Source organism: Drosophila teissieri, chromosome 2R, assembly GCF_016746235.2.
Source record: "Drosophila teissieri strain GT53w chromosome 2R, Prin_Dtei_1.1, whole genome shotgun sequence".
In the NCBI taxonomy this organism is placed as follows: Eukaryota; Metazoa; Arthropoda; class Insecta; order Diptera; family Drosophilidae; genus Drosophila; species Drosophila teissieri.
This window is the reverse complement of record NC_053030.1, coordinates 17,794,074-17,813,275: the sequence shown is the minus strand read 5'-3', so window position 1 is coordinate 17,813,275 and position 19,202 is coordinate 17,794,074. Positions and strand designations below refer to the sequence as shown.

Below are 19,202 nucleotides of genomic sequence, written 5' to 3'. Positions count from 1 at the left end.
CAGTGCCAACAACTACACTGCATGAGAAATTGTACCGGAATAGACAAAATCATATAGATATTTATTAGCCTCAATAGAATGATAAATCATAAACGTTAAACATAGCATATAATGATTGCAGCAGTATTCTATTCTAAGAGTGACACTTGTTCTTTCTTTTCTGCTTATGGTCAAATACAATTTGAATTTAAAAACTTTTGTATTTTAAAAAATTTTATTACATTTTTGTATAAGCACTTTTCTTCCAGTGAACGGTAACCGATTGGGGAACCAGGAGGTGGCCACCGATTCTCCCACAACCCCTTTCCCAGCTGGGATGTTTTGCATTATTGATAAACTGCTTTCTCGTAGTCGTCATCGTTGTCGTTGTCGTAGTCGTAGTCGGGGCAAGAAATAAAGCAGCGGCAAAGAATATTTATGACACCGCCATGCCCCAGCAAACACTGCAAGAAATACATGCATATGTATGTTATACGGACAACTATATTGGCAGCCAGCGGAGCGGACAGACAGCTTAGCACGCCCCAAAAGCTCGGAACGTGTGGGGCATTAAGCGTGGAAACGTGTGTAACAGGCTTCCTTGGGAGCACCTTGCGATGATAATGGATCGCCAGCTGCCCATTCCTGCCATGCTTCGATGCGAAAAGAAATGGCAATAATGGGCATAACTGATGGATTGATTAAAGTAATTATAAGCTTCTGGCACATCTAGGTGGACATTTCCGGCATTAGGTGTCAACAGATTTTAGTACACTGCTCACCAAAATCGGGTTGATACCATTGATCACCATGATCCCAAGATCACTTCCTATAAGCCTAACGATTCCCGAAATTCAATTTATCTATGCAAATATTCCATGAGTTTAAGCTTTAAAATGCCGATTTTCCAACCAAAAAATCACAATTTTGGCCACAACAAGCGATCATATGGTCCAAGTTTTGAATGTTGTACCTCGATGAACTCGCAATAACATTTCTAATCAATTGGCATCAAAATTTGGAAATATTATTTTTTTTTAATTTTTACCTAACTTTTATGATGTTACCCCTATAAAAAGTGAGACAAAATGGCAACAAAATATTTTTCCAGATTGTAATATCGATTGTTATTTTGGATCATTAGCTATAAAAAATTGTCATTCATTTAGGTTTCTGACAGTTTTTTGCCAATTTTTGAATATTTGCATGGTTATTGGCCGGATTTTGCTGTATTTTTGGCCAAAAGATTTTATGGTCCAAATCTATAATGTTGTACCTCGTTGAACTCGTATTTTTAAATACAATAAATTGCCTATAATTGCATTCTTATTATATTCATTTGATTCCAATCAGTATAGTTTGGACAGTTTTGGACACCTTTCAATTCAGTTGAAAATAAGTCTATTGAAAGTTTTCTACTACCGTAAATTACCAGTTCAAAATTCGATTTTTTGTTTTGGCCATTTTCAGCTACCAAAAAAAAAGAGAGCAGAAAACCATAGAACAAGGCGCCAATGGAGCGTTTAACGGCTGCTACGCAATGTTGAGGAAGACAGAAAATTATAAAGGTACCGGGCGATGGGCGAGAGGCGATGGGCGTGGCCGAGGGGTGTTCAAAAAGCATTTGCCAGACCAATTTAGCGTGGCTCCAAACTCTCAACTCGGCGCACAGTGAGTGCAAAAAATGTGTGCTCGTTGCGTTGTAATTGCATTTGCTATTGCTTTGTTGTTGCTTGCAAAAAAGCCACCGCAACGAGGCGAGCGGGAGCTAGAAAAAGTTAACGAACGGGCACAAAGGATCCCCATACCATGCCATACCATACCATTCCATACCATACCATACCATACCATACCATGCCATACCGTACGACATCGGGGAGACACCGTAGGAATATGGGAGTAGGACCCAAAAAAAGGGGCGTAGCGCGAGAGGGGGCGTGGTCCGTGGACAGTGCGTCTCTGTCTGGTAACGCACACATCACGTAGCGAAGTTGCCGCAACTAAAACTTCATCAATTTGCCTTGTGAATCCTTCGAAACTTGTTGGCCCCATGTCTGCCGTGCGTGAGTGCAAGTATGTGTTTGGGTGGCTATAAGTACGTATGCTTGCACTTACAGCTGCTGCTGCAATAATAGTGCCGCACTCCAAATTATATTTAAGTAAGCTGAAATTATGAATCTATTATATTACACTATGTGTGCAAAAATTGTGGAAAAATGAATGTTAATAACTTAAAAATGCGCCAGAATGGCATTCATTCAAACAATCCCTGGATTAGAACAGTTGCATAGATTGAAAATGCTCCGAATATGCTGTATAAAAACCTTAATTTGCATTAAAAGAAAGTATTGTATAGATAATTCTGAATTTACCTATTATTTTGAACACCGTCGTATGGAAGGACGTAAATGACGGCCAGAGCATAAAGCAAATTATATCGCTTGGTTTGAGGGCGAGCTTCATTTTACGCAATTTTCAGGCCATCGCATTGCTGTGCCCTGCGTTCCATTTGGCCATTAAGGCCTCGCATTTTATTTATGATTAATTACAGCGTTTAAAAGTGCATAAATTTGCATTGGATAAAAGTGTTTTTACTAACGAAAATAATTAAATACGTCACAGCCACAATGAATGAAGCGCTGAGTGGATAAAATATGAATTTACATTCCTTTGATTTAAATATCAATTGACTTGATTCCTTTTTGCTTCATCGTTAAAATGCATGGCTAAAGCGATAAATATTATCTTAAATTTGTTGAATTATGAACATATCAATTTTGTATGAAACACTATTTTATGTTTATGTATAACATTTGGATTGGGTGAATACAAGTGTAATAATCCCATTATCTATCAACAATTCTATTTCATTTGTAGTATTTCTCATTGCGTAGTAAACCAAAAGATTAAGAATCGAAAGTGAGCTACATAAACAATGGTTCAAGACGAGCTTTAAGCTTGGCTCCAAACTATTTGTTCTATTTCTTTGGATTGTCGTAACTGGTGACCACATGCGCTCCTTCATCCTGTCGATAGCCCAGCCCGTTGTAGACCACGTAGGTCCAGAAGTACAGGGTATCGCCATGGTTGAGCCTTGTCTCTCGATCCCGGAACGTCCAGCGACCCCGCTTGGCTTTCGGTATATCCCTTGCCCATTGCCCAGCCTCCAGGCCGTCGAACTCCTCGTTTAGCTTGCCATGGAAGGCAAACAGCGATATACCCTCCGCATCCGGAATGGAGACCTCGAATCCCCGGGGATAGAACACGCGCACCCGAGCCTCAGGTGCCTCGTAGGCGTGGCCAAAGCCAGTCGCCACCACCAGGAGCAGCAGGCACACCGGAAGTGGAGCCATCACGAATCGAAATGGAACGTGTTGCGGTATTGGACCTCCAAACAGAACTAAACTCGATGAGCGGACCTGCCTTCCAACGCTTATCAAACGATCCAGCAAGCGAAAGCTCAAAGTAATCGGAATCACTCGTAAAATTATCAATGAATTACGCGACTGTTTAGTGTAAAATAAATATAGTATATAGCACGCATATAATGAAATGTCTTTAACTTTATTGAACCTATTTTGCATTACTAACTGAAGATTTCCTTTCGGTCGCAAGCTTCACAGCTCTGAAGCAGTTGAAGAGTCCATATGACAGCTCACACAGATCCTTTTCATCAGAGAATTCTATGCGACAGGTCACCAACTCGATTGCCACATATTGCCAGTCCACCACTCCGGATTTCATGTACTTGTCGATCTGCACATCCCCTCGATCATCAATCAGTCCCAATTCCATAAGGACACACGTTAGCAGGCACTTGTAAGCCCGATCCACTGGGGGATCTGGCCAGTTTTCCATCACTTGGTGGGCTTCGTTTTCCGACATCTCAGTTCGCGAAGCACACGGATTGAATAATGCACTATTAGCCTTTGCAAAGATATAAACCCATACATATCTTAAGTGAATTCTTTCAAAATATAAGTCTTACAAGAACTTTTCCGCAGAGAAAGTGTAGCAATATACAATACAGTGTTCGTCGGTCCAGCATACTTGCTATATTCCCAGAGAATATTTGATATCAAGTACTTATAACAAACCCAATTGAGGCAATTACTTGTTTGTTTAATGGATAATTACATTTGTAATTGCACACACATTCAGCGATTTAAATTACCATTATTTAAATTGATAAGTGACTTATTAATAAATAATACAAAAACTGTAATATAAAGAGAGAACTGTGTGGCAATCGCTTATATAGTAATTTGATAGATTCTTCACCCCGCACTTCACAACCCAAAAAGTTATAATTATGCATTGGTTTTGCAAGTCAAAATAAAGTAATAAACCTGTACATAACAGCAATTTTTTATGAGTTTATTAATATTTCTTTCCTTAAACAATGAAATACAGCGAACATTCGGTCACAATAATCTTTTACTTTTCTAAACTCATATCGGCATCGATTGATTTTAGGCGCCACCGCAAACTCGTCAATAACCCCGGAATCGTAGTACTTGCGCAAAGTTATTTCGCCAGAGGTGGAAACAATGTTGTAATATTGTAAAATGCAGATCACATAGCACTTGTGGGTGCTATTTACGCTGGCCAAATTTAGATTTCCGGGCCAGTCCCCAACAGCCGCTTCAGCTTCATCTTCATCTATGCCTTTTGAATGGGTGGTGCACGGATCGTAAAACTCGGAATTACTCTAAAAGGGGAGTCTTTTATATACATTTTCTGAGAAGTATTGCTTATTACTTACAAACTGATATCTCAACATCAAAGTTATACAAAGTACGAGTCTCGCAGACATTTTTCCAGACATCAAACTAATTGAAGACATCATAGGAAACTAAATACTAAACTAGAAGCACATTATACTCTCATGATGACATAATCTACCTGAATGAATCGCCAAACATTTTGACACAAAGGAAGGGCATCCATTAAAAGTTTAGAATGCCATCTGATTGTACAGAAATCGCGTACTTAACAAAACGCAGAACAAACACTATTATACAAAATAATTAACCTATTTTTCTATACTGCCTAATTCCCCCATTCATTGCAGAGGAGCACTGATAAACAGATAATATTGATGTTTCTGGTAACTACCCGTTTATTTTCATATCATTCAGCAGACTGTTTCAGCGCAGCACCTCTTACGGATGGTACTGACCATCCTCGATCTCTCCATGCTCGGACTGGGCGGCCAGTGCCAGACGCTGTGCCTCCTGTTGGCGTCCAATGGCCGCGTGCTCGGCGGCGATCCGCTCGAAAGCGCTTAGGTGCTTCTGGGTGGCATGTGCAACGGCGGCGCTGGCATGCGGAGCATTATCTAGTGCCTACATGGGGTGTGGAAGACAATGCATCATTACAAACGATTTGGGGCCACACCTGTGCACGGAATACTCACCACTTGGCCGGGTGTGTGGTTGGCATGCTCTTGCGCAATTCGATTGTAGGCAGCGAAATGCCTTTGCTTGGCTGCCTGGACGGCGGCACTGTCCTCCAGTTTGTGGCTCAGCTGGGGATGGAAACCGTGCTCATCCGCCACATACTGCACGGTGCGCACCTGGTTCTTGGGGTCCACATAGGAGAAAGCGCCGCGGATTACACCAGAGCCATCGGACACTTCAGTGTGCTGGCGGTCCACATGGCCGGGAGCTCGACCAGCTTGGTAGCTAAAGACATACGGACTTGCTGGAACCTTCGGTTCCGGGGTGACCAGATGGGACACATCGGCCGTAGCGGCTCCCAGCAAACAAACGACCTTGACATGCAAACAGGAAGAGTTGTAGTTGAGTAATATCTGATGTAGTCGCTCACTTACCAAAACTATAAACTGCTTCATGGCTGGGTTGTGTTGCCTCTCTACTCAAGCTGCGATTGGTAACTGGCGGTGGCTTGGACAACACTTCGGTATTCGCAGTTCGTAAGAGCCAAAAACTGGTATTCGAAGTGCCGAGATGCGCATTTTATATGCCACTACGATCGGCTAATCCACGAATCCGAAACTTGTTTTTACATTTTGCATTCATAAACAAGGTAATTTGACATTAAAGTGGAAATAACACATTGTTTTTCAATAAGTAACATTTTAGGTTTTTGGTTAGTCATCTGAACTTGAGAATTAGCAAGTTATTGGCATTTAATAAAGTTAATTTACAGAGGCAAAAGGTCTTACACATTAGATTTGGTATTAGTATATATGGAGTATGTCATAACTTAAAAGTAGCAGTGGTTTTGACTATTATTTCTATGTAGTAATACAGTTAAACATTAGGCTAGACCAGCTCCTCAATTGTCTGCGCTATCCAGTCGTCATAGGCGGAAACTTTAGTGTAAACTCCAGGAAACATGGCGTTTGCGCAACCGAATCCCCAGGACACAATGCCGTAGAGTTTCATCTGGCCATCTATGGATGTGACAAGTGGCCCTCCCGAATCTCCCTGGCAGCTATCTCTTCCTCCCACCTGAGTTCCCGCACAGAACATGGTGTTGGTTACAGTGCCCGCTCCAAAATAGTTCCTGGCACACTGATTGTGATCACTGAGATGGACAACTGTGTAGCGAAGACGTTTTTCCGGCTGCATTTGTGAGATGGACGTGCTGCCCCACCCGCTGACAAAAAGCTGGGCAGTAGGCATTATGATGTCCTGATTGGTGGCCAAGCTAATGGGTCGTATATCCTGGCTATAGACAAGGGGTTGCTGCAGCTGAACAATGGCAACATCATTGTTCATCCTCGTGGGCTCATGGAACTTGGGATGCGGTATGATCCGTTGGACACGAATATAGCTGCCGCCTTTGGCCCAATCGCTGGATCCGGCTCGAATCACGTAATATTGCGGTTTGCTGTACTCCAGCACACAGTGAGCAGCAGTCAGGATGATGGTGGGCGACATGATGGTGCCACCGCATGCGTGGCGGGTGCCCAACTGCAGGGATACTTGGTGCGGAAAGAAGGTGATGCGCGTCTCCCAGCCTCCGACAATGCGGCCATCCTGTCCGCCGTCCGTCGAGTTCTGGGCAGCCGTCGTCCAGATTAGCCAGAGGGCTACTGCCAGTCTCAAATCCAAGCTCATCATTTTTTCTTTGATTGCCAACTGCGATGGAAATCACTGTGGTTCAGTTCTTTTATAGGGGAACTCCAAGTCACACGGCTTATCTTATCGGCAGACCACACTCTTTTGGTGGCCCTTGACCTTCTGAGACTATCTCTCGGGATTTATAGATATTTATGGATAGATGGCTTTGGACAAACTAAACTGACGGCGGAGGTCAAGGGGGCTGCTAGTGTCTAGGCTTTTGCTCTTCCAATCATCTTTCCATGGCCGTCACCTGCTCCTTGAGGTAATCCAGATGGTTGACACTATCCTGCATCACATCGTACTGGTAGCCCACGTGCTGCAGGATCAGCGTCATCTTCTGCAGATTCTGGTGGCTATAATCCGACACCACGTCCACTTGGGTGAAGTTCTTCAGGGTTTGGTGCATGATCTATGGGTGCAACTAGTACATATTAGTATTCCATATCCAAGGAATATAAGTCTTAGCTCACCTCATTGCTCTTAGAACCTCGGACTACCTGGCGGGCCACAGAACCTATTGATCATCCAAAACATAGACTTCATATCGATTTTACTGAGATGGCAATATTGCAACTTACCCAAATTATTCACATTCACACCCACGCGGGCACACAAACGCTTCTTGGACTCGTCGAATAAATGCCGAGCACTTGAACTGGTCGCTGAGGCCATTTTATTTATGGTTAAACTTTGTTTAAGCGTTAACAAACCCGAAAAGTGTAAACAAAGTCAAGGTAAAACAGCTGAGAAAGATTACACCCATTAACAGCAGTGTGACCAATGGCATCGTAAGGTATTAATTCGCTGTTGCCATGAGGTGGAAAGCTTTGCTAAACTATAAGCGATGACCGAAACCTTGGAGTTCAGAGCGAATTCACATGGAGAGAATTTGTAGAGTCTACAAAACACGTTGTAGACTTGTCATGTTGCTTTTCGGAATAAAATTCTTAAATTTAATTCATAAAACTGAAAAACATGCTATTCATATAAATCTATGGTTTTCAAGACTTTTTTTCAATAATATGAGACAAAAATCATCGGGAAATGTTTTCTGAAAAACGGGACTATTTATTCATATTCAATAAATTTTCTGAAAAATCATAAAACTATTAAAATTAAAGTTTTGTTTACTATCTATTACTATTTTAATAGAATCAAGATACATTGTATTGTTGTATTTTTCTGATATATTACTATTTACTTTACGGGAACTTTATTCAACATATTTTTCGGACTTGAAAGAATTTCATTCCTTTAAAGATTTAAATTTGGTGATTTAATTGTGTTTAAATCGAATTTAGCTCAATTGATGGCATATGAAGTATATTGCTATTGAAGTTGCCAATTGAATAGGCAAAGTATTTCTTGTGATTTTTCATTGAAAGAGACATTTCCTTGGAAGAATCCTTGCCCCACTTGCTGCACGATCCTTGGAGCCGCGCTGCATTCCAGGATCCCGTCGGCAGGATGCTGAAGTCGCGACACACTGACGACAGAGTGGAATGCACTGAACCTGACCCCCACTTCATCCTGGCTCTCATACGGATCACAGGCCCTCATATACGTAGATTTTCCCCAAAGAAAAATCTATTCAGAATTCCATGCTGGCTGGCGCCAAAAGGCGTGTCGCTAATTGTCCCTAAACGTCGGCATTAGGCGCCAACTTTCAAAACAGGAAGTAAATGGTAGGAGTTGGTAGCAGTTGGGGGCTCCAAAGGCGATGCTTCTCCCACATTTGGCCACTTAGTTGCCACATCGTAGCTAATAATAAAGGCTAATTAAGCGATTCTGTGCCAACACCTGTAGTTCATTGCGACCCACCCATTTCCCTCTCCTGCTCCCCTAATGACAATAAATTGCCGCTAAGTGTCAGCAATAGGCATGAGCATCTGCATCATCGGCAAAAGATCGAGATTTCACTCCAGGCTGGACTAGACCGCTTCTAATTAATTTATGATTTTCCTCACCGCATTAATCTCCCTCGGATGGCGGCGTCTCGAGAAAATGTCGCGAGCCCCAAAACAAGACAACAGCAAAAAATGTCATGCAGATGTGGCCACAAAAACTGGAGGAAGGAGGGGCATCTGTATCGCCACCACATCGGTATCCAACTCATAGAATGTTTGGGTTATTATGTGGCATTAGGAGGGCTCATGTTCGGGTTAGACATTTGTCATAATTACCTAAAATATAAGCATATATACTCCATGTATCACATGGACGTCAAGCATTGGCATTACCTGGCTATATGGAAGCTGATCTTGGCTTTTAGCAAAGCATTTACTTGTGAATAATTTCTTGGAAATTAATTAAAACATATGCTCATCACTTGAGGCCATAAATCTGCCCGCCACAATTATCAGTTTCAATTTGTGCGTAAAACTGTTTGATATCACGCAGGCCAGACTGCCGATGTCAATTAGTAGAGTCACTAGAGTATCTGCACCCCTTTCTCATTCGAGGACTTGAGGACTCGAGGATGGGGGCCAATTTTCCGCCACTCGAGGGGAGATGCCAACCCATTTGGCTCGTTAAAATGCCGCCGCAATTGTTGGAGATCGAGGAGAATCCCATCGATGCGTTGAGGTGGCAACACAGCGCACTCCGCACACACTTGAGATACAAATAAAGGCAGAAGATACAGATGCATCCAGTCTCCAGATCTGTCACTCAGTCCTGAGTAATTACACCAAATTAATTGCCCGTGGTTGTCAGGGCTCACATTGTCTGCTAATTTTTCCAATTGCACAGCTTTTCCTTTAATTGCCGCCATCAGCGGCCCATGAATCCGAATTGATTCACCATTTGATTCGAAAAAGAACTGAAACTCAAACTGAAACTGAAATACAAATAAAACACTATAAGGACAGGGAAATCCGAGAAGAGCCACGGGAATCTGGTTGATAGTGTCGTTAAAAAAGCGAAACACTCCTATATGATTTAAGCTGCATGTTTTGTAAAAATCTAATTTGATAATTGGTCGTAATTTATGAGTCTTGTCTGCTCGCCTGCAACATAAACACACCACGGAATGACGGAATGACGCCTTTTACTCCTCGAGCTCCTCCCCAAGCATGTTTCTCAGAAAAGTGCACCGAGAACTGGGAACTGAGAACTGGAAACTGGGAACTGAACTCACTTCCCATCCCCAAAACACCGAATTGACATTAAATTAATAATATGCAGTTCATTCTCTCTCATTTTTTCTTAATTATTATTTATATCTGTCAGTTTATAAGGCGTAGGCTGGTTTTCTGCTCTGCCCGGGGAAGTTTTATGAATGAAATTAACAGCACAAGATGGGTGGAGGAGCCAAGATTCATCACTGATATTTATGGCGGTCTTTTGGCAGGATAATGCAATCTGCATTTAATTTCCGCATTAACGGATACTCCCAGCAATATCTTTAATTAGTGTGTGCCATCCCAAAGTATCTTTTTAGTTAGTTTGGGACTTTAAATATCCATTGGTTATCAGGATATTGTATCTTATTCATAGGTTATATATATTTATGCCACCTGTATTGAATGGCTCTTTCAGAATTGATTTAATATATTTTCTTAAACGAATCCTTTCAGACTTACAATGAAAATAAGGGATGTGTAGTTTAACTGAATCGTGGTTTTATATTTCTATTAGCTCTATTAGGTCTTCACACAAATTAGCTTCGAGGCAAACAAATAGACAGCCCACCCAATTAATCAGGATACGATTTCCCAAGGAGTTCAATGCTCGCCCGCAAAAGGAGTTCCAACTTCACCTTTGGAGCGTAATCGGAAACCACAGGAATATCCGAGAGTCAATGGCGTGGGAGTGTCACCGATCCACATACAGATACAGATACATAGATACAAAGATACAGATGTTAGTCCGGCGCAGCGCAATGATCGATGTGCCAGCGAGGTCGCAGTTAGATGTAGCCAACACCCCGCAGGACTTGATGCATCATTAGCTGGCTGCGATGACAAAAAGAGGGCACAAAAAAACATCGAGATTCCGGCCGGAGGACGGACTGTTCCACGCGACTGGCAGTGCAACTCCGGCCGTGATTTATGCTGCGTGCGCCTGACAAACACTCGAGAAGTGATGATTTATAATGAAGATGCATGCTCGGTTATTAATTAAATTCTGACGCGACTGCGCTCCATTTAACGTTAAATGCGATCCCCAAACGAACCGATCTGGTTAGGCTTTGGGTTATGGTTATGGTTATGGTTGGCATCTTATGCAATAGCCGATCTGAGGGCCAAAAGATCCTTAATTGACTCGAAATTCCTAAGACAGTACAAAGTGGTTGGGGGAATGCAAAATATGTCATGCAGAGAATCCTAATGCTTATACATATCTTTAAGTGCCTTTTTATTATAGATACAATTGAATACTATACCATCTTGAATACGATTCGAGAAATGATTTCCCATGATTCCCTATGAAGATGGCCAATAAGGTAGCCAACAAATTGGTAAATGCCCGAAAATGACGAAGTCGAAACAAAGTCTGCATTCTGTCTGGCAGTGGAATTTGAAATATGGCAAGCAATAGTCGAATATTCATTAAGCGCAATTATGAAAATTAAGTTGTCATTTTGATTTGAGTGCCCGCGACACTCGGGCATGCGGCCTCATAAGCAGATCTACATACCCCCGCATCCGCATCCCAATCCAAATCCGAATCCGAATCTGAATCCGAATCCCCGCCAGAATTCTCATTAAATTAAATCAAACTGACAGCTCGGCCGGCTAAATGGATGCCCTTCCTCCCCCTTGGCACTCGCAACTCGGCGACTAATTAACGTGTTTTCAGATATTTTGTTCAAATCGCGCCTGAATAATGAAGACGTTATCACGGGGCATCCGCGTCCAGGAGCGGCACCCTGTAGCCCAGTAGATGACGTGGAGTTGGCTGCTGGCCAATTGGAAACTAGTGTCAGCCAGGCCGCCGGCTAATTTCTCAGATCCTCCCCTCCATTGGGTTCCCCAGTGCCCCCTTTCCATTTCCCGGCATCTGAATTATGTGTTCATAATTTCGAATTAATGCTACTTTTACAGGGGGCTTGGGGCTTGGCATTCATACAAATAAGTCTCAGAAATATGAAAAGGTACTATGAAATAACTATAAGAAAATCGAAAAAAAATTATATGAATCTATATATATTATATATAATAATAATAATAATAATAAGTATATGTGTAAAGGGTTTTAACATAAGTATCTTTCCAATTGAAATACCTGATACACTTTAAGAAAGTTTCTCAGGCTGGTAGAAACAAATTACATATTTACACCATTTCTTCAGCTGCAATCTTTTTGATAAACGAAGTTTAGTTTAGTCTTGCTAATCCTCAAACCTTTTTACAAATCTAGTAAAACTCCTGCATTCTGAGTACATTTTCGTAATTCTTGAAATACTACATTTTTTAAGATTTTGCTTTTATCCCAAAAGAGGACACGTGCCCGCACACCAAAGCACCGAAACCAAATCCAGTCAAGAGAAGTGCTCGCCCGCTCATTAATCAAATGAATGAAAAATATGTTGGCAAACGTATTAAATATATTTAGAAAGCCATCGAAATATTAAATAGCGCTACTTGTAGACAATTAGCCAAAAATTATGACTTTTAATCACGGGCAAGGCGACAAGAACAATTTCGAACACCTAGAAGACGGCGCAGAACGTGAGCCACGCCCTCCACGCCAACATTTCACACATGTTTTAAAAATAAACGAACTTGTGTGCCGTCTTCTGTGAAAATCTCATAATATATGCATCTGTTCCGTTCTGTCCTTCTGCTTGGGCATGCAGTGTGAGCGGTAGAGAGATAGCTGATTTTAGGCTCCGCCCCGCCAGGCGATCATCTTGAAAAATCGGCCAGTGAGCAGGATGCTCCGAATATTGAAATTAGTTTTCCGTAAGATCTCGACGTGCGCTGTTGCCCTCCGCGACTTGATTGCAAGTGTATCTTTGAAATATATATCGCTCGAATCGGTGGCAAGATGAATTCGCAATCGGCAGTGCGTCGGTATCCACACAGTTTTTCCATCGAACAAATTCTGGCCAAGCCGGATATGCGTGGCTCCGCATCCTTCGAAGACTCGGTGCAGGATGAGAGTGGTCGTGGTGGTCAATGTGTTGGTGTTTTCCGGGTGTCCAGTCCAGCGACATCGAGTTGCTTGGAGGACAACATGGACGACGGCAAAAGTGATATCGATTTGGCCTCCGATGATGGAAACGGTGCGTATGATTGATTTGCTAGAACACCGAAAAAGCTTTACATTGACGAGAGTTATAGTTTCTAAAAGTGGATTTGGGATCTAAAAGAGCTTGAGTTTATATTTCCAATAAAACAAAATATGTACTTAAAGATTAGTAGAATTTCCTTAAAGATTTATACATCCTTAATAGATTTATCCTGAACTGCCCCAGGATAAATAACACTTAAATCCGAATCATCAGGCTTAGGTGGTTCTAAATGCAGAATTATCAAGTATTTCTTACACAATTTTTTTGTTTAAACATTACCAAAAGTTTCGAATATGACAATATTACATACGAATTGAAAATTTGCCCTAGAAGATCATTTACCCCCTAATAAAATGACCCACAACAAGCTTAGCACAGTCGTTCATTATAGGATATAAATATGCAATGAGTTTCCCACCTGAACGAATGAGTGCTTGTGGCTGAATGATCTCATCTGTCATCCGTGCGATCAAGAAACAAATGATCAGAAATTAGCTTTTGGGTGACGGAGAATACGCCATCCATATCCATATCCACATCTTTGTCCCCCGCCACCAACGCAGTGTGCTAATGATGCAAGTGTCAGAAAGCAGACAAAGGAGATATGCTTCCACCCGTAGAGAAGGAATTTATATGGCTATTTGTTTTCGGTCGGCCAAGAGAATGTATGCCAAAATGGCCAATTAGACGCCTTGGCTAAGTGAGATGCAATAAACTTATTTGAAACTCAAGGGGTTTGCGGTGCGATGGGGCATGCATGGGGTTTGTATGTACTTACAACCGTGCCAACGGATCGACAAATTACAATTAGGCGAGAATAGTTGGCACCGCGTGCGCAGGAATGGCCGCTGTCGGTAGCAATAAATGTCTAATTCGGATTTCGATTTTCCCCCCGTTTTTATTCCATTGCAGGCCTGGGTGATGACCGCAAGAAGCGACCGAGAACCGCCTTCTCGGCGGCCCAAATCAAAGCCCTGGAAACGGAGTTCGAAAGGGGGAAGTATCTCTCGGTGGCCAAGCGAACGGCGCTGGCCAAGCAGCTGCAGCTCACAGAAACGCAGGTGAGGAGTGGAGTCCTTTTAAAATTTATCAATATGTATCAATAGCTTAAGAACTACCAATTCAAAGCTGCAGTAAAGGATACATCCGAAATAGCATCTTAAATTTTTGGTATCCTATGGATACATTTGCCTCCCTCGCAGATAAGAAACCAACATATTCAACTTTTTTCTTCCACATTAATTCCAGATCAAGATCTGGTTCCAGAACCGCCGCACCAAGTGGAAGCGCAAGTACACCTCGGACGTGGAAACGCTGGCCTCGCACTACTACGCCCAGCTGGGCATCGGCGGGTTGGCCAGGCCCATGGTGGTTGGCGATCGCCTTTGGCTGTTCAGCCAAACGCCAACGGGTCCCACGCCCATACAGTCCATCATGCTGAATGGCAGTGGCTCCGCTCCTCCCATGGCTACGGCAACGGCCACGGTGGCCAACGGCTCACCCATGCGTCCGTATCCGACGAGCGGCGGCATGCCGCCTTTGCCGGGACCCAGTGTGATGGAGAGTGCCCGTAACGCGATTCTGGCACGTGGACAGCCCTTGAACTTCGCGCTGCCCTTTGGCGTGGCCAAGTCACCGGCGGGCGGTGTGCCTTCAGCCAGCTACATCCCGCGCTGCAAGCCGTATGCGGCAAGCTACGTGGACTACTCGGCGTCGCTGCCGTCTAACGAAAGCTATCTGCAGATGAAGTATGCGACACTGCCGCCGGAAACGGAAACCTGCACCTCCAACGGGCTGGCCGAACTGGAACGCGTCTTTGGGGATGCCAATGCCAACTTTCTGCAGCAACGCAGCACTCCAGCTGCTGGGGCAGCTGCATCCTACGGCCACGAGGGCTTAAACCAGGCCCAAAGAAGCCGCAGACCCACGCAATCGGAGTCCGAGTGCAGCGACATTGACTGCGAGCATCTGGACGAGGATGAGGAGCCACCGGCTGTGGAGTGAAACAGCGATGGGTTTTAGATCTTTAGAATTTATGTTCCGTACGTCTCTCATACACAAAAATATGCTCATACAAAGGGTAGTCATAGGGGGTAGAGTAGGTGTCTTGTCTGTGTAGATTCCATTACAACTAGCTGAGAGTGGCACACTTTCAGACCTGGCCGGGATCACTGGCGTACCCCATGTGGCTGAGCACTGGTCTAGTTTCGGTTCTGTTCTGGTTGTAGTACTAGCGCTAGTTATTGCTATTCTATGTTACATTGTGGGTCGGGTATTACTGGGTATTTACTGACTGGCTCTCAACAATTAATAAATGTAAATTAAATAATCAAAAAATCACAAATATTACACGTCCGTTGCCGTTAGAACTCTAGTTGGATCAACTTAATTGCTAGAAATTACACGCTGAGTACTATAACTTAACCATTGCTATAACTATTTGCAATTTAACACGATAAATTGTTAGAGAGAGCTGTAACAAAAGCGAACGACACTGACTTATTTACAATTCATTGCGTTGCTTGTGTGGCTGGTGTGCTAGAATGGAACACTTTTGGCTCGTGCCACACACAGTTCGTTTAACTACTATACATAGTGGAGACTCATTTGATTCGATTTTGTTACGCCAACAGTAGGTCCGTAGGTTAGGGTGCTGGAGCAGACCAATTGCGTTTTCTATAAAAAATCAGGGCCATCTCCAAGTACTCCTGCCTACGCGATGGCTTTGAACAGCGTCTACTGTTCGGGGAGATTCCGTAGTTACAACTTAGCTAATTCGTCAAATAATAATTAAATTTCATAGGGCTATTTTTTGGTATTACAAGCACACGGAGCTAGCTGCGTGGTATTGGAGGTGGAGGTGGAGTTGGCGGTATTCCGTCCTTAGCGTCGTTAGCTCCAAGAGAGCTCGTAGCCCTTCCAGTTGGCGTTGGGTGCCAAGTGCACGCGTCGTTTGTTGTAATAGAAGGAGACGATGCCATGGTAGGCAGTCCGCGGAACACCACTCTGTTGGCATCAGGATATACATTATAGTATTAAACATGGTTTCCAGCAAAGAGATTAATTGATTTACCTTGAAATCATCCATAAGCCCCAGCATCTTAGTTGTCCGCTTGTACTGTTCCCTAGTAGTGTATTGAATGCGAACTGGACCTTCAATTCTGTAACATCATAGGAATTACAACGAAATCCTAGTGCATTTTCTTGATTTGGACTCACCTGATCAGGTTGCGCCGCAGCTCATCGTACGTAACAATGGGATACGTATAAACGCGCCGCAGAAACGTGTTATCGTAGTTGTCCTAAGCATGAAAGGGTCATTAATGCGATGAAGCAATAATACACTGGTTTACCTACCTTCAGCAGGTAGCTCATATTCAATTTTGTAAACTGCACAAAGTCCTCGCTCAGTTTAATGTGCTTCAGATACTTATCGAAGAACAAACCGCTGTTGAAGAACCAAATCATTATTAGCTGGCACGTTCCATTCAACGCTCATTATCTCTTACTTGGATACGCCTATTTTTCCAAACGTGCGAGTACGCGATATTTCGGGCCTGATGCACACGCGATCTTTGCGCTGGGCGGGATGACGTATCCAATCATCCCAGAAGCTAAAACAGATAATGGGCAATTAGCGATCGGCTGGCAAACGGCATAATTTGCCCCACTCACGATTTGGGCCATTTGACCGACAGCTCGGCCCACAGATCTTTGGTGAGCATCCAGCCGAGACCGGGGAAGAAGTCGGTGCGATAGAGCAGCTCCGGCTGTGCAGCGTCCACAACAGCAGCCTTGCCATTGTCATTCCACGCGGACACGCACCACAGGCTGGGGTCCTGCTTGAGCAGCTTGTGCGTGCCCAGGAAGTACTCGAAAAAGTCGGGCGCCACGTTCAGATCGTCCTCGACGATTATCACGAACTCGAAGCCAACACCGAAGGTGGTGTTCAATGCCCAGCCGTAGTGTCTGGCTATCTTATAGTAGCCCTTGAACTTCTTCTCCTTGGGCAGCACGGTGATGTCGCTAAGATCAGGCTGCTCGATGAGGGTGACCTGCTTGCCATACGACAGAATAGTCTCCTTGGTAGGCTCATCGCCGCAGTCCTGGTGTAGAGCATTAGCATAAGAGTGATTTCAAGTTGGCAACTGTAATGGAGACCCACCTGTGACACGATAATGGGGAACTGCTCAACGCTGGGCCTGTACTGAACCAAGTTGTCGATGCACTTCTTCACCGACACCCGATTGCAGGCGAAGACCAGGACTGGAAAGACGGGCTCGCCATTGGCCAGATATGTTTTCGTTGGAATGCGCGCCGTGGCCACCTGGGCCACATGCTGCTCGGGCAGCTCCGCCGATATTTCGGCGGCAACAATGCTAATCTGCGGCGTGGATGCCACTGGCGCTGGTTGCTTCGCCAAGTACTTCAGCTTAACGAACTCAAACACGTTCTTGGCCAGATGATGGCTCTGCAGACTGGCATCGCGTGCCTGGGAGTTGAGCTTGTAGGCCTGCAGCGCCTGATGCCGGCTGGTGTGGATGCCCGTTTGGCGCAGCAGCAGGTAGTAGGTGGCATAGGTCCACGTAACCAGAAAGCCAATTACCAACAGCACCTTGCGCGTTCGCATCTTCTTGGGGGGGAATTGGTGGGTGCTGGCGGTGCAGGTGGTGCTGGTGGCGCTGGTGGTGGTGGTGGGCGTCTGCTGCAGTGCGTTCCTAGCGCAGCAGCGGCATTGGCGACCGGATTTGGATGCGGATTCGGTGGGATTGGAAGCCCTCGGCCGGCCCTTCCTCTACAGCCGAGCAGCCGTGTCGAGCAGCCGTGTCCAACAAGCGTGTCCAGCATCGGGCACGGGCACGGGCCCAGCTGGATGCCTCGGCATCTACTGAATATGTATGAGTAGCTGTCGCCGGTCACACGTCACACTCCAGCGACCGCCAAGCTGGCAGATTTCGCCAATTCTCGGGAATTTGGATTTCAGATTTTGGTTTCGGGGATTCGGAACGAATCTGTGTGTGCTAATCGAATTGTGGATGTGTCACACGCTCAATGGATGCGCTGGAAGTTCGATTGGCTTGTTCGCCGGTTGGAGGGCAGAGGTCGATTGTCTGGCTGTGTGGTCCAGCTTCCACTGACAACCACTGGTTACGTGTTCGGCCGTAATTTGTTTAAATTCAAAATGTAAACCATTTCGTGAAACGCCAGCGTTTTAGAGATGGGGCAACTGTGGCCCTCTGCTCGATACTATCGGTATGGCGTGCCATAACGCACTAACGCGTCGCACAGAAATCTTTAGTAGGGGGACTCCCATTCACTTTGGCGGTAATTTTGAATTTGATTTTATTTAATTGTACCTTTTTAATGGCATTATGTTGGAACATTGGGATACTTGGGAATGTGCAACTCCAGTCGCATATGCCTGCGCACTTGGCACTCGAGAAATTCCTGAACATTCCGCATTTCCGGCTGATGGCATTTCTCAGCATCCGCATTTTTGTACATATCACTACGCAGATCCTTTAAAAACCGGCGAGGTTCCTCGATCACTCGGTTTCTGTTCTTAACAGCAACCCAAGAAAATTCATTTTGGTAGCCCGTTGAGCGGCACTGCTGCTTCAGGGGCTTTTTCGAGTCCATGGTGTAGCCTTTGATATAAAAACTAATTGAAAGACTATCAAATCGAAATATTTACCTACCCCAATCGGCATACAAACGCAAAGCACTTTGATTTCCTTTGTTTTGAAATTCTTTTGGGACTGAACCCTCCTTTGATAATGCATTAATAGCTTCTATGGCCAAGCTCTGATTGGGCACAATCTGCATGCAGATGTGGGACATTAGATATATCCACCAGATCATTCCCACACAATTCAGCTTATGCT

General features: G+C 44.2%; 9 protein-coding genes across 9 annotated transcripts; 1 reads left to right on the top strand and 8 right to left on the bottom strand.

Moving 5' to 3' along the window:
• Positions 1 to 2,828: 2,828 nt before the first annotated feature.
• Positions 2,829 to 3,416, bottom strand: LOC122614600 (gram-negative bacteria-binding protein 3). Its single transcript, XM_043789205.1, has one exon. It carries the CDS (start codon positions 3,330 to 3,332, stop codon positions 2,958 to 2,960), a length of 375 nt encoding a protein of 124 aa, XP_043645140.1. The 5' UTR covers positions 3,333 to 3,416; the 3' UTR covers positions 2,829 to 2,957.
• A 136-nt stretch (positions 3,417 to 3,552) lies between these two features.
• On the bottom strand, positions 3,553 to 4,027 carry LOC122612153 (general odorant-binding protein 57e). Its single transcript, XM_043785579.1, has 2 exons — positions 3,968 to 4,027; positions 3,553 to 3,906 (listed from the first exon to the last, which is right to left on the bottom strand). Exons 1-2 carry the CDS (start codon positions 4,025 to 4,027, stop codon positions 3,553 to 3,555), a joined length of 414 nt encoding a protein of 137 aa, XP_043641514.1.
• Positions 4,028 to 4,348: 321 nt separating this feature from the next.
• On the bottom strand, positions 4,349 to 4,931 carry LOC122612152 (general odorant-binding protein 57d). The gene is made up of 2 exons (XM_043785578.1): positions 4,745 to 4,931; positions 4,349 to 4,690 (listed from the first exon to the last, which is right to left on the bottom strand). The coding sequence occupies exons 1-2, from the start codon at positions 4,826 to 4,828 to the stop codon at positions 4,349 to 4,351; spliced, it is 426 nt and encodes a 141-aa protein (XP_043641513.1). The 5' UTR covers positions 4,829 to 4,931.
• A 146-nt stretch (positions 4,932 to 5,077) lies between these two features.
• On the bottom strand, positions 5,078 to 5,959 carry LOC122612151 (cuticle protein 8). Its single transcript, XM_043785577.1, has 3 exons — positions 5,816 to 5,959; positions 5,399 to 5,755; positions 5,078 to 5,327 (listed from the first exon to the last, which is right to left on the bottom strand). The coding sequence occupies exons 1-3, from the start codon at positions 5,834 to 5,836 to the stop codon at positions 5,145 to 5,147; spliced, it is 561 nt and encodes a 186-aa protein (XP_043641512.1). The 5' UTR covers positions 5,837 to 5,959; the 3' UTR covers positions 5,078 to 5,144.
• A 176-nt stretch (positions 5,960 to 6,135) lies between these two features.
• LOC122612150 (trypsin 3A1) lies at positions 6,136 to 7,078 on the bottom strand. Its single transcript, XM_043785575.1, has one exon. The coding sequence runs from the start codon at positions 7,071 to 7,073 to the stop codon at positions 6,270 to 6,272; it is 804 nt and encodes a 267-aa protein (XP_043641510.1). The 5' UTR covers positions 7,074 to 7,078; the 3' UTR covers positions 6,136 to 6,269.
• A 227-nt stretch (positions 7,079 to 7,305) lies between these two features.
• On the bottom strand, positions 7,306 to 7,833 carry LOC122612154. Its single transcript, XM_043785580.1, has 3 exons — positions 7,655 to 7,833; positions 7,547 to 7,590; positions 7,306 to 7,485 (listed from the first exon to the last, which is right to left on the bottom strand). Exons 1-3 carry the CDS (start codon positions 7,746 to 7,748, stop codon positions 7,306 to 7,308), a joined length of 318 nt encoding a protein of 105 aa, XP_043641515.1. The 5' UTR covers positions 7,749 to 7,833.
• Positions 7,834 to 13,000: 5,167 nt separating this feature from the next.
• Positions 13,001 to 15,321, top strand: LOC122613238 (ventral anterior homeobox 1). The gene is made up of 3 exons (XM_043787322.1): positions 13,001 to 13,308; positions 14,230 to 14,378; positions 14,566 to 15,321. Exons 1-3 carry the CDS (start codon positions 13,071 to 13,073, stop codon positions 15,319 to 15,321), a joined length of 1,143 nt encoding a protein of 380 aa, XP_043643257.1. The 5' UTR covers positions 13,001 to 13,070.
• Positions 15,322 to 15,333: 12 nt separating this feature from the next.
• On the bottom strand, positions 15,334 to 18,525 carry LOC122613236 (alpha-1,3-mannosyl-glycoprotein 2-beta-N-acetylglucosaminyltransferase). Its single transcript, XM_043787319.1, has 7 exons — positions 17,483 to 18,525; positions 16,993 to 17,423; positions 16,827 to 16,931; positions 16,675 to 16,765; positions 16,537 to 16,619; positions 16,391 to 16,478; positions 15,334 to 16,323 (listed from the first exon to the last, which is right to left on the bottom strand). The coding sequence occupies exons 1-7, from the start codon at positions 17,945 to 17,947 to the stop codon at positions 16,210 to 16,212; spliced, it is 1,377 nt and encodes a 458-aa protein (XP_043643254.1). The 5' UTR covers positions 17,948 to 18,525; the 3' UTR covers positions 15,334 to 16,209.
• A 140-nt stretch (positions 18,526 to 18,665) lies between these two features.
• Positions 18,666 to 19,179, bottom strand: LOC122613239. The gene is made up of 2 exons (XM_043787323.1): positions 19,017 to 19,179; positions 18,666 to 18,965 (listed from the first exon to the last, which is right to left on the bottom strand). Exons 1-2 carry the CDS (start codon positions 19,177 to 19,179, stop codon positions 18,688 to 18,690), a joined length of 441 nt encoding a protein of 146 aa, XP_043643258.1. The 3' UTR covers positions 18,666 to 18,687.
• Positions 19,180 to 19,202: the final 23 nt, after the last annotated feature.